This window comes from Elgaria multicarinata, chromosome 3 (assembly GCF_023053635.1).
Source record: "Elgaria multicarinata webbii isolate HBS135686 ecotype San Diego chromosome 3, rElgMul1.1.pri, whole genome shotgun sequence".
In the NCBI taxonomy this organism is placed as follows: Eukaryota; Metazoa; Chordata; class Lepidosauria; order Squamata; family Anguidae; genus Elgaria; species Elgaria multicarinata.
In genome coordinates this window covers 169,025,408-169,038,708 of record NC_086173.1, presented here as the reverse complement: position 1 = coordinate 169,038,708, position 13,301 = coordinate 169,025,408, and the positions used below count along the sequence as shown (strand labels likewise).

General features: G+C 45.1%; 1 protein-coding gene across 1 annotated transcript in view; it reads right to left on the bottom strand.

Moving 5' to 3' along the window:
- Window positions 1-1,297: 1,297 nt before the first annotated feature.
- LOC134396987 (zinc finger protein 91-like) overlaps window positions 1,298-13,301 on the bottom strand; it is a 46,141-nt gene continuing 34,137 nt past the window's right edge. Inside the window, exon 6 of the mRNA XM_063123601.1 lies at window positions 1,298-3,340. Coding sequence (XP_062979671.1) covers window positions 2,421-3,340 — 920 coding nt within the window. The 3' untranslated portion in view covers window positions 1,298-2,420. The remainder of the gene's footprint in view (window positions 3,341-13,301) is intronic.

Below are 13,301 nucleotides of genomic sequence, written 5' to 3'. Positions count from 1 at the left end.
ATTCTGCCAAGGCAGTTTACAATTTTCAAAATACTGAAAAGGAAGAAAGGTTACCGACAAAAAACCCACAAATGAAACACATACATCAGAATACATTTCTCTCAGGCTAAATGAAAGCATGGGTTTCGTGGCCTCTCTTTTGCCTCTCTTCAGAACACGCACAATTTAAGTAGTCCCAGGGAAAGTGAAAAGGGCAAATGCCATGTTAGGCATAATTAGGAAAGGCAATGATTTTTTTTTTAAATGCCAACGTCATACTGCCCTTATACACATCTATGGTGTGTAGGGTGACCATATGGAAAGGAGGACAGGGCTCATGTATCTTTAACAGTTGCATAGAAAAGGGAATTTCAGCAGGTGTCATTTGTATATATGGGGAACCTGGTGAAATTCCCTCTTCATCACAACAGTTAAAGCTGCAGGAGCTGTACTAGTGTGACCAGATACAAAAGAGGGCAGGGCACCTGCAACTTTAACTGTTGTGATGAAGAGGAAATTTCACCAGGTTCCCCATATATACAAATGACACCTGCTGAAATTTCCTTTTTAATACAACTGTTAAAGAGACAGGAGCCCTGTCTTCCTTTTCGTATGGTCACCCTAACAGTGCAACCACATTTGGAATACCATCTACATTTCTGGTCACCACAACTCCCCTGCGGAAAAAGGTTGCCACTGTTTAGTTTAGATAAAAAGTGAATATCGGGAGACATGATAGAGGTGCATAAAATTATGGATAGGGAGACATTTCTCTCTCTTTCTGGTCATTCCATGAAGATGCATGGTGGGAGATTCAGGACAGATAAAAGGAAGATTTCTTCACGTAGGGTGACCCTATGAAAAGGAGGACAGGACTCCTGTATCTTTTAACAGTTGTATAAAGAAGGGAATTTCAGCAGGGGTCTCGCAGCACCTGGTGAAATTCCCTCTTCATCACAACAGTTAAAGCTGCAGGATCCCTACCCTCTTTTGTATAGCTCCTGCACTATTGTGATGAAGAGGGAATTTCACCAGGTGCTGCATGCATAACAATGACACCTGCTGAAATCCCCTTTTCTATGCAACTGTTAAAAGATACAGGAACCCTGTCCTTCTTTTCATAGGGTCACCCTATCTTCACATAGCACATAAAACTATGGAATTTACTTAGGGTGACCCTATGAAAAGGAGGACAGGGCTCCTGTATCTTTAACAGTTGAATTGAAAAAAAAACATCAGTAGCTGTCATTTGTATATATGGAGAACCTGGTGAAATGTCCTCTTCATTACAACAGTTAAAGCTGCAGGTGCCCTGCCCTCTTTTAAACGTGGTCATTCTAGTATAGCTCCTGCAGCTTTAACTGTTGTGACGAAGAGGGAATTCCACCAGGTGTTGCATGCATACAATGACACCTGCTGAAATTCCCTCTTCTATACAACTGTTAAAGATACAGGAGCCCTGTCCTCCTTTTCATAGGGTCACCCTAATTTACTACAACAGATGTAGTGATGGCCACCAGTTTGGCTTCTAAGAGGGGATTACAGAAATTCATGGAGGGTTAAGCCTATCAATTTTCTTCCTGTAAAATCTTAACATACATGTCTTTTATCGGTCATATTGTTTCAAAACACACCAGATGTCCAGAGTGACTTCTCATACAAGTTGAAGTGGAGCATTTTTGGGCAGCCCTCAGAACTTCTCATCAGACAGGAAGCGGAGAAGGGGGCCTCATCTACATCAAGCAGGGTATTCCACTATGAAAGCGGTATATAAAAGGAAGGAGCCACACTACTGCTTTATAGCGGTGTTGAAATGCACTGACAACTGTTGGGGCCTATTGACATATACCATATACCACTTTCATACTGCTATATCCTCCTTAGTGTGGCTCCTGCCCTTTATATACAGCTTTCATAGTGCTATATCCTGCTCAGTGTAGATTAGGCCAGGGAAAACAGCACAGTAGAATGATACGGTTTATACAGCTTCCTTCCTTCTATACTGCATGTTTTGTCAATGGGAATTAGCTCTGTCACTAGGAAAAACGATTTGAGTGTCCCAGACTACCAGGTGAGCGCTTTCAAAAAGTTGATACTTCGGAAGAATGTCGGCTCCAACTTTCTTACGTTCACTTCTTTCCTCTCATGTAGTAGAGTTTTGCACGCTTGACAATGTTTTTAGCATTTATGTTTTCCCACTGCGATAGATTCTCTCTATGATGGGGCGTCAAAATCATTTGATGTGAAAATCTGTGCTCCACCTCAAATTTCCCCACGCCCTATGCTAGGAAGAAAAGTATTCACAGGATACTTGTGTGAGCTATTTGTTATATTTATATCCTACCTTTCCTCTAAGGAATGCAAGATAATTATCCTTCTCCTATCCATTTAATTCCTCACAAGAACCTTGTGAGGTAGGCTAGGGCGAAATCGACCCATAGTCACCCAGTGAGCTTCATGGCAGAGTGAGGACTCGAACCTGGGTCTCCCCAGTCCCAGTCCAACACTCTAACCACCACGCCACACTGCTCGTCTTTGCTTTCATCAAACATTTCTCTTGTTACGGAAGTCCTTTCCGCCCTCTTGGCATTTTTATGTGGCGTCGCCGTGTGGATTCTTTGATGATAAGTAAGGCTACTTCTCTGACTGAAGCCCTTTCCACATTCTGAGCATTTATAGGGCTTCTCCCCTGTGTGGATTCTTTCATGATTAGTAAGGGTGCTGCTGTGACTGAAGCTCTTTCCACACTCTAAGCATACATACGGCTTCTCCCCTGTATGGGTTCTGTAGTGTAACCCACGGGTTCGGCTACAACTAAAACTCTTCCCACATACTGAGCATTTAAATGGCTTTTCCCCTGTGTGGGTTCTTTGATGGTAAGTAAGGTTGCTGCTGTGACTGAATGTTTTTCCACACTCTGAGCATGTATAGGGTTTCTCGCCTGTGTGGATTCTTTGATGGGAAGTAAGGGTACTGCTCTGACTGAAGCTTTTTCCGCACTCTAAGCATTTATAGGGCCTCTCCCCGGTATGGGTTCGGTGATGCAAACCAAGGGTTCGGCTACAACCAAAGCTCTTTCCACACACCGAACATTTAAACGGTTTCTCCCCTGTGTGGATTCTCTGATGATAAATGAGGATGCTGCTCCTACTAAAGCTCTTTCCACACTCTGAGCATTTAAAGGGCTTTTCCCCGGTGTGGATTCTTTGATGATAAATCAAGGTATTGCTCTGGTTGAAGCTTTTTCCACAATCAGAACATGTAAACGGTTTCTCCCCGGTGTGGATTCTCCGATGATTTGTGAGATGCATCCTCTGGCTGAAGCTCTTTCCGCACTCCGGGCATTTGAATGGTTTCTCTGCTTTGTGCCTTCTCAGCTTTTCGCCCTCTTTATTGCTTTCGCTCCCATCTCCTACAGGAATAATGAGAGAAACCTGATCAGGAAGGGTCTAGAATCAGAGAACGAACCAAATTAACTGCAGGATGAATAATGTCACAACGCCCAGGTGGCTGCGGTGTCCAAGAATGCATTCTACCAGCTTAAGCTGGTACACCAGCTGTGGCCGTACCTGAGGAGGACAGACCTTGCCTCAGTTATCCATGCACTAGTCACATCTTGGCTGGGCTACTGTGATGCACAGTACGTGGGGCTGCCTTTGAAGACGGTTTGGAAACTTCAGCCAGTGCAGAATGCGTCCACCTGACTATTGGTGGGGGCCAGGTGATTTGATCAAATAATGCCTATACTGCACCAGCTGCACTGGCTACTGGTGTGTCTCTGAGCCCAATTCAGAGTGTTTTGAGCTTTAAAGCTCTAAACCAGTGGTTCCCAAACTGGGTGGTACTGCCTCCTTGGGGGCTTTGGGATTGCATAGGGGGGCGGCAGGGGGGCGCTAAGAGGCAAAGGGGCAGCAGGGGGGCCGTCGAGGTAGTCTTTTTCGAGAAGCACCTCCCCAGAAGGTCTTAAAACCCAGGGACATCTTTATGGGAGAAGGTAGTTTGGTCCCAAGCCAAATAGGGGAAGAATCCACACATGTATTAATACCGTTTAAGAAGAGTCCTTTTAATTGTGAATTGAAATGTTTCAAAAGCACCAAAATGCTAATGAAGAGACATACCCTGCGTGGTGTGCCCCGCTATCCTGCACTATGGAGAGTGGTTCAGAAGCTCCTGGTTGCATTTCCAACATCCTATTTGGTGGAATGTGGTTTTAGTGTGGTCTGCCTACTTCTCTCCAAGCAAAGAAATCAACTCCCGATTACTAAACGTGGCGATTTAAGACTCATGTTAAGTGACTTTAAACCAGACATTGGGAAACTGGTATCACTTCATCAAGCCCATCCATCACATTAAGTATTTACAGAATAGTGAGGTAGTATTGAGCATTGAGCAGGGGGTTAGACTCGATGGCCTTGTAGGCCCCTTCCAACTCTGCTATTCTATGATTCTACTGCCCAGAGAGCTTTGGTTATGATGTGGTATATAAATGCAATAAATCACATCAAATCAAATCTATCCTAGTTAATAATGTGATATCTAATATTCTTGCTAAATGACTATCAGACTTTGAAAAGATGATATCACTGGATCAAGTTCATCAATTATGTTTAATTGAATAAACTAAAAAAATGTAATTGGATTTTGAATACATATTCAATTAATTGTTACTGTTTTGAATTTTATTGTTATTATCTAAACTGGGCATGTTTAGCCTGGAGAAGAGAAGATTGAGGGGAGACATGACAGCACTCTTCAAATACTTGAAAGGTTGTCACACAGAGGAGGGCCAGGATCTCTGCTCGATCCTCCCAGAGTGCAGGACACGGAATAACGGGCTCAAGTTACAGGAAGCCAGATTCCAGCTGGACATCAGGAAAAACGTCCTGACTGTTAGAGCAGTACGACAATGGAATCAGTTACCTAAGGAGGTCGTGGGCTCTCCCACACTAGAGGCCTTCAAGAGGCAGCTGGACAACCATCTGTCAGGGATGCTTTAAGGTGGATTCCTGCATTGAGCAGGGGGTTGGGCTTGATGGCCTTGTAGGCCCCTTCCAACTCTGCTATTCTGATTCTATGATTCTATCTTCCATAGAGGGTTGTTGAAATCCACTATTCTGAATAATGATTTTTATAGGGTAGGGCAGGGGGCGCTGGGCATGAGTTTGTGGAACCAAGGGGGTGGTGACCTGAAAAAGTTTGGGAACCACTGCGCTAAACGATTTGTGACCAAGCGTCTTGAAGGACCGCCTTCACCCACATGGGATCATGATCTCCCTGACACCAATATTGTCATCTTTTTGATGCCAGGTTAAAACGGTCATTTGGAAGCACATAATGAGTCTTTTGACCGGGACTTGGAGTGTCTCTGGATGATGGTTTTAAATGGTTTTTTATATGTTGTCGTTGTGTGCTATCTATTTCATGTCCTTATGTGAATAGTTTCATGCCTTATATAATGTATTTTAATGGTTTTAAATTTTCGTGAATCGCCCAGAGATCTTTGGCTATTGGGCGGTATTGAAATGAAATGAATGAAATGAGTAAAATAAAAGCTCTAAATAACATTTGTCTCAAATTATTATATTTCGTCTGAAAAACTATACTATCAGTGGGGGATGGTAGAATCATAGAATCATAGAATAGCAGAGTTGGAAGGGGCCTACAAGGCCATCGAATCCAACCCCCTGCTCAATGCAGGAATCCACCCTAAAGCATCCCTGACAGATGGCTGTCCAGCTGCCTCTTGAAGGCCTCTAGTGTGGGAGAGACCACAACGTCCCTAGGCAACTGATTCCATTGTTGTACTGCTCTAACAGTCAGGAAGTTTTTCCTAATGTCCAGCTGGAATCTGACTTCCTTTAACTTGAGCCCGTTATTCCGTGTCCTGCACTCTGGGAGGATCGAGAAGAGATCCTGGCCCTCCTCTGTGTGACAACCTTTCAAGTATTTGAAGTGAGCTATCATGTTTCCCCTCCGTCTTCTCTTCTCCAGGCTAAACATGCCCAGTTCTTTCAGTCTCTCTTCATAGGGCTTTGTTTCCAGACCCCTGATCATCCTAGCAGCTGATAAGGCCACAATCTTCCAGGTGTGCTATTTCGGCACTATTAGAAAGTATAGTTCATTGCATGATGAAGCTATGAATTCATTTTAGAAGAGACCGTTGCCAACAGTCTGATCAGCAAAACATATGCCTTCGTTTCAACGGACGGGATCAATGATCCATAAAGGATAATAACAAATTAAATCACAGCACCCAAAGCAGATGGAGTAGCCACGGTTGTCCTGAACGACATCCGTAAAGTCCACTAAAAAAAATAGCAGCGATTCTCTTTTTCAGCATCAGCTAAGTGAAAGAATACACTTTATTTATTTAAGCATTTTTATGCCGCCATTCAGCCAAAAAAGGCCCTCACGGCGGCTTACAAAAGTATTTCTTGACAGTCCCTGCTCACAGGCTTACAATCTAAAAGATTAATTAATACAGACATAGAAGAGCTGCAATCCCGCCTTCTAGGATCTGTTAAGAAGGCAAAGAGGGAGCCTTACCCAGAGGAATCCCATTCCTTACCCAGAGAGGCCTGGTTCCCATTCCTTACCCAGAGAGGCCTGGTTCCCACGATTCTCCTCCATGACTTCCTTGTGCAGAGTCCTCTGGCCTGGATCCAGCAGAGCCCACTCCTCTTCCGAGAAATGCACAGCCACCTCCTCAATGGTTACCGGACCCTGAAAGAAGAAGAAGAAATCACGTTCTCCTTTCACATAATGTTGCAATCCATGAAGACAGTAGAGGTGAGATGGTTGGAGGTTTTTCTGCCGGTTCAGAGCTTCACGAGTGACATTCAAGGCCTTCCTAGCCGCTGTAACAGAACTCAGCGTCCACCTGACGTCCCTGCAAGGTAGGCTCCTGGACCAAACGTCGTAAACTGGGCATGTTTAGCCCAGAGAAGAGAAGATTGAGGGGAGACATGAGAGCACTCTTCAAATACTTAAAAGGTTGCCACACAGAGGAGGGCCAGGATCTCTTCTCAATCATCCCAGAGTGCAGGACATGGAAAAAGGGCTCAAGTTACAGTAAGCCAGGTTGTGTCTGGACATCAGGAAAAATGTCCTGACTGTTAGAGCAGTACAACAATGGAATCAGTTACCTTGGGAGGTTGAGGGCTCTCCCACACTGGAAGCCTTCAAGAGACAGCTGGACAACCATCTGTCAGGGATGCTTATGGGTGGATTCCTGCATTGAGCAGGGGGTTGGACTCGATGGCCTTGTAGGCCCCTTCCAACTCTGCTATTCTATGATTCTATGATAAACTCCCAGGCAACCCACCTCCCTAGCGGGATGAGCCAGATGTTCCAAGGATAAAGCACAAACACCCATTAGGGACCAAAGCAAGTTTATTACCACCACTAAGACTAACATGCAGGGCCTTGGTCAGTAAAAGCTAAGCAAAAGGGAAAGGGAAAATAGGGGAAGGGGGGGTGAGGGGAAAAGGGGTGAGAAGTGAGGTTGAGGAACACAACTAGCAATGACCTCAATAAAACCATCAGTCATTCCACCAACCAGCCGCAGCGACGGCTCACCTTGTCCACGATACTTCAACACTTAAAACGTAAGAAAAGCCTAACTAACTCCAAGTAGTCCCCCCTGACTGCCCGAACCTGTGTCATCCAGCAAAGAAGATGGAAACCCTCCAGCACTAGACATTTTTATCCCTTTTCAGTCACCTGGCCCCATAGAATCATAGAATAGCAGAGTTGGAAGGGGCCTACAAGGCCATCGAGTCCAACCCCCTGCTCAATGCAGGAATCCACCCTAAAGCATCCCCGACAGATACTTGTCCAGCTGCCTCTTGAAGGCCTCTAGCGTGGGAGAGCCCACAACCTCCGTAGGTAACTGGTTCCATTGTCGTACTGCTCTAATAGTCAGGAAGTTTTTCCTGATGTCCAGCTGGAATCTGGCTTCCTGTAATTTGAGCCCGTTATTCCGTGTCCTGCACTCTGGGAGGATCGAGAAGAGATCCTGGCCCTCCTCTGTGGGACAACCTTTTAAGTCTTTGAAGAGTGCTATCATGTCTCCCCTCCATCTTCTCTTCTCCAGGCTAAACATGCCCAGTTCTTTCGGTCTCTCTTCATAGGGCTTTGTTTCCAGACCCCTGATCATCCGTGATCCACATCAACCAACCAACGCCCTTCCGGAGCTTCTGGCGACCCCTCCCAACAGGAGCGAGACCCACATTCTTTCCCAGAGCTGAAACAAGTTGATTTCTAAGCAGCCCTGATAATCCCCAGGTGCTACGGCGGGAGTTGGAAGTGCCAGGCAAGGATGACCTTGGCAGGCGCTCCCAGCTCCTTCCCTCCCACCTGAGCCTGGGACAGCAAACTCGAAGCACAAAAAAATGCACATTCAGGTGGACACAAAAGTAGGGTGACCCTATGAAAAGGAGGACAGGGCTCCTGTATCTTTAACAGTTGCATAGGAAAGGGAATTTCGGCAGTTGTCATTTGTATATATGGAGAACCTGGTGAAATACCCTCTTCATCACAACAGTTAAAGGTGCAAGAGCTACTAGAGTGACCAGATTTAAAAGAGGGCAGGGCACCTGCAGCTTTAACTGTTGTGATGAAGAGGAAATTTCACCAGGTTCCCCATATATACAAATGACACCTGCTGAAATTTCCTTTTCAATACAACTGTTAAAGATACAAGAGCCCTGTCCTCCTTTTCATATGGTCACCCTACACAAAAGTAACATAAAAATCAGAACAGAAACCATTCCAGACCCCTTGTCCTTCACAGCCGCCATCTTGGAAGAGAAGGAAAGGGGCAGGTTCTTCCAGGACCAAAGAGATTTTCAAGGGACAGAGGCACCCAGGAGGAGGGCTTTCTCCGCTGTGGCACCCCGGTTGTGGAATGAGCTCCCCAGAGAGGTCCGCCTGGCGCCTACACTGTACTCCTTTCGTCGCCAGCTGAAGACCTTTTTATTCACTCAGTATTTTAACACTTAATTTTAACTTAAATTTAAATTATACTGTTTTTAACTCTGTATTTTAACCTTATATCAATTTTGCTGCGTGGTTTTATCCTGGTTGTGCTTTTTATATTGTATTTTGTATTTGTATTTTTAACTTGTTGATTGTTTTATGATGATTTTAATTTTTGTGAACCGCCCAGAGAGCTTCGGCTATTGGGCGGTATAAAAATGTAATAAATAAATAAATAAATAAATAAATAAAACCCAGGACTCCCCTCCCTGCCCTGGCCGCACAGAAACCGCTTCCACTTCACCAAATATGTGGGCATTCTCGGTGCGTCTTCCCTTCATCTCCCCCTCCCACCATGAACTGTGTCTTTCACTCCCTTTCCTTCCGAAATCCCTTCCTCCAGACCCCTGCTTCTTTCCAGGTCCTATTTTGCACACATAAAGTGGTGTGAACCCGGTTTCCGTGCATCCAGATTTAGAAGGCACACTATTATTTCGTTAATGATCTCTATGAACACATTAAAAGACATTTTTTTTTTAAAAAAAACACCTTTCTAAGCAATGCACAAAAATCTGCTATTGGGTCAGAACATCTGACTTTGGCCTAAATCTACACCAAGCAGGATATAGCACTACGAAAGTGGTATGAAAGCGGTATATAGTATGTGTCAATGGGCCCCAACAGTTGTCAATACACTTCAATGTACTTACACGGCTTGGGACCACAATACCTGATGGAATGCCTCTCCCGACATGAACCTACCCATACACTGCGCTCAACATCTAAGGTCCTCCTCCGAGTGCCTACTCCGAGGGAAGCTCGGAGGACGGCAACAAGGGAGAGGGCCTTTTCTGCGGTGGCCCCCCAATTGTGGAACAATCTCCCTGACGAGGCCCGCCTGGCGCCGACATTGTTATCTTTTTGGAGCCAGGTCAAGACTTTTCTCTTCTCCAAAGCATTTAGCAATATGTAATCAGCCTGGATTTGTTTTTGTAAGTTCTTGTGGTTTTAAATTGTATCTTTTTGTGATTTTAAATTTTGTATATTGTTTTTAAGTGTTATTATCCTATGTAAAATGCCCAGAGAGCTTCGGCTATGGGGTGGTATACAAATGTAATAAATAATAATAATAAAATAATAATTCAATACCACTATAAAGCAGTAGTGTGGTTCCTGACTTATATACTGCTTTCATAGCGAAATATTCTCTTTTTTCTTTCTTTGTCAGGTGCTCTGATTGGATTTGTTTGCCTGAAAAACCAAGGCCAAATCTACTCCAAGGAGGATATTGCACTATGAAAGCAGTATATAAAAGGCAGGACCCACACAACTGTTTTATGGCGATATTGAAGTGCACTGACAACTGTTGGGGCCCATGGACACACACCATATACCGCTTTCATATGCTATATCCTGCTTGGTGTAGATTAGGCCTTTTATAAAACATGGCAGAATTTCATTTTATATACTGATACACAGCAGGATCTGTTCATGTTTTTCCTTAAGACTACAGAAAAGAGACTGAGGCCTTAGCTAGACCTAAGGTAGGGTGACCATATGAAAAGGAGGACAGGGCTCCTGCATCTTTAACAGTTGTATTGAGAAGGGAATTTCAGCAGCTGTCATTTGTATATATGGAGAACCTGGTGACATTCCCTCTTCATCACAACAGTTAAAGCTGCAGGAGCCCTGCCCTCTTTTAAATCTGGTCACTCTAGTATAGCTCCTGCACTTTAACGGTTGTGATGAAGAGGGAATTTCAGCAGGTTCTCCATATATACAAATGACACCTGCTGAAATTTATTTATTTATTTATTTATTACATTTCTATACCGCCCAATAGCCGGAGCTCTCTGGGCGGTTCACAAAAATTAAAAACATTCAAAGTATGAAACAACAGTATAAAACCATAATATAAAACACAATATAAAAGCTCAACCAGATAAAAACAACAGCAATGCAAAATTACGAATTTAAAACACCAAGTTAAAATTTATTTATAGGCTGTTAAAATGCTGGGAAAATAGGAAAGGAAATTCCCTTTTCTATGCAACTGTTAAAGATACAGGAGCCCTGTCCTCCTTTTCATATGGGCACCCTACCTAAGGTTTATCCTGGGATTGTCCTGGGGTCATCCCTGTTCATGTAAATGACACACATGGGATCCCGGGAGCAGGCAGGGACGACCCCGGGATAAATCTTAGGTCTAGCCAAAGCCTGAATATACTTAGATACAGAAAAACATTACAAAACAGTGTGTGGATTCCACATATACCTTAGTTTATAAGGTAACGGGGGGAATTATACATATCCGTTTAATGTTCAGCCCTATGTCAATAACTAGATTTAAATTCCATGCATTTATTTTTCTTGTTGTTGGGATTTGTTTGCTCTTTGTTCTGGAAAACTAATGAAATCTTTGAAGAGAAAAAAAACTGCTATGGGGGACCTCTGGGGTTAAAAGCAGAAAGGCAGGAAAAATGTTCCAACACTGGATGTCATGGGGGGAACCCCATAGGGGTCAGGCTCTCTCCCTTGGTGGTGAATTTGGTGTGGTGTGTGTGTGGGGGGGTCCCCTTTCCACCTGGCATGAAAAAACTGGCATGAAACTTGCTTTACCGTCTCCAGATTCACAGGGAACAGCCTACATCCCTTTATTTATATATTATTTGGGGTGAAGGGGTGGAGGGACATTACTCTTTTCTCACCCCCCCCCATCACCCCCAAAACAGTGAATTGTCTCCAGGCCATTTTCCTCCCATTCCCTGCATGAACATCTATTACCAACTTCGCCCCCCACCTCCACGTCCTGGTGCCCTCCAAATATTTTATTTTGTGGGGAGGTGTCCCACTCTCATCATTCATAGCCAGCCTGGCCAACGGTTGGGGATGATGGGGTTTGTAGTCCCGAACATCTGCAGGGCAGCCGGTGGCTGGGGAGGCTGCAAAGGACCATTGCACAGCCTCCCCCCTTTCCACGCCTTGCATTCCCACCCCCCCACACCCCAAATCTCCCCATTGCACCCCAGTCTTGCTTTGCACTCACTGGGTGGATCCTCTGGGCCTGCAGTTGCGCCAGGTGGGAATCGGGGGGGGGATTCCCTGCCCATTTCCCAGGGAAGGGGCGGGACCGGAAGTGAGTAATTTTAGGGATAGCCCCCCCCCCTTATTTGCCGTTCTAGGCATCCGGATGGCTCCTTCCTTTTCAGTGGAGGCTGGTGGCTCAGATGTCAGAGGGGGCGTTGAACCTGCTCTGGGTTTCAGCCAGAACCGTCCAGAACTCTAAAAAAAGCGCTCCAAGGTGCTGAACCCACTTTGGAGCGATCCTTTGGAGAGTTCTGGACGGTTCTGGCTGGAGCCCAGAGCAGGTCCAACGCCCCCACTGACACCTGAGCCACCAGCCTCCACTGCCCTGGAGGGAGACTCTCCTTTGCAGTTCCCCAACCTGGCGCCCCTCTGGATAATTCGGACTACAACCCCCAGCATGCTTGACCATTGGCCACAGTGACCGGGACTGATGGAAGTTGAAAGCTTCCGTTGTTGGGAGGTACAGAAACGCAAATAAATAAATAAATATATTAATAAATCAAAGGAGCCCAAAATGTCTGCAGACAGCAATTTGGGGAAACTGCTTTATATAGGGTGACCCTATGAAAAGGAGGTCAGGGCTCCTGTGTCTTTAACAGTGGTATTGAAAAGGGAATTTCTGCAGGGGTCATTTGCATGCATTCAAGAACCTGGTGAAATTCCCTCTTCATTACAACAATTAAAGCTGCAGGATCCCTGCCCTCTTTTGCATCTGGTCAAGAGGGCAGAGCTCCTGCAGGTTTTACTGTTGTGATGAAGAGGGAATTTCACCAGGTTCCCCATATATACAAATGACACCTGCTGAAATTCCCTTTTCTAAGCAACTGTTAAAGATACAGGAGCCCTGTCCTGCTATTGGGAAGGCCTGGTGTGTGATCTGCAGGAGCTGAGTGTCTGTCTGCCCCGCCCTCTTGCAGGTACAAAAGGCCCCTGGGTGCTAGAAGGCTGGGGAAAGGCTGCTGTTGGGAAGGCCTGGTGTGTGATCTGCAGGAGCTGAGTGTCTGTCTGCAAGAGCCCTGCCCTCTTTTGTATCTGGTCACTCTAGTATAGCATACAAATGACACCTGCTGAAATTCCCTTTTCTATACAACTGTTAAAAGATACAGGAGCCCTGTCCTCCTTTCCATAGGGTCACCCTAAATAAATTGCACCGGTATATAGTACCTGGGTTGTATTTCTCTTTCTTTTCCCCTCCCTTAGAAATCTACTCTTTGGTTTTATTTGGAGCTGGGTTGCAAGCGTTGAAGTCCTGTATT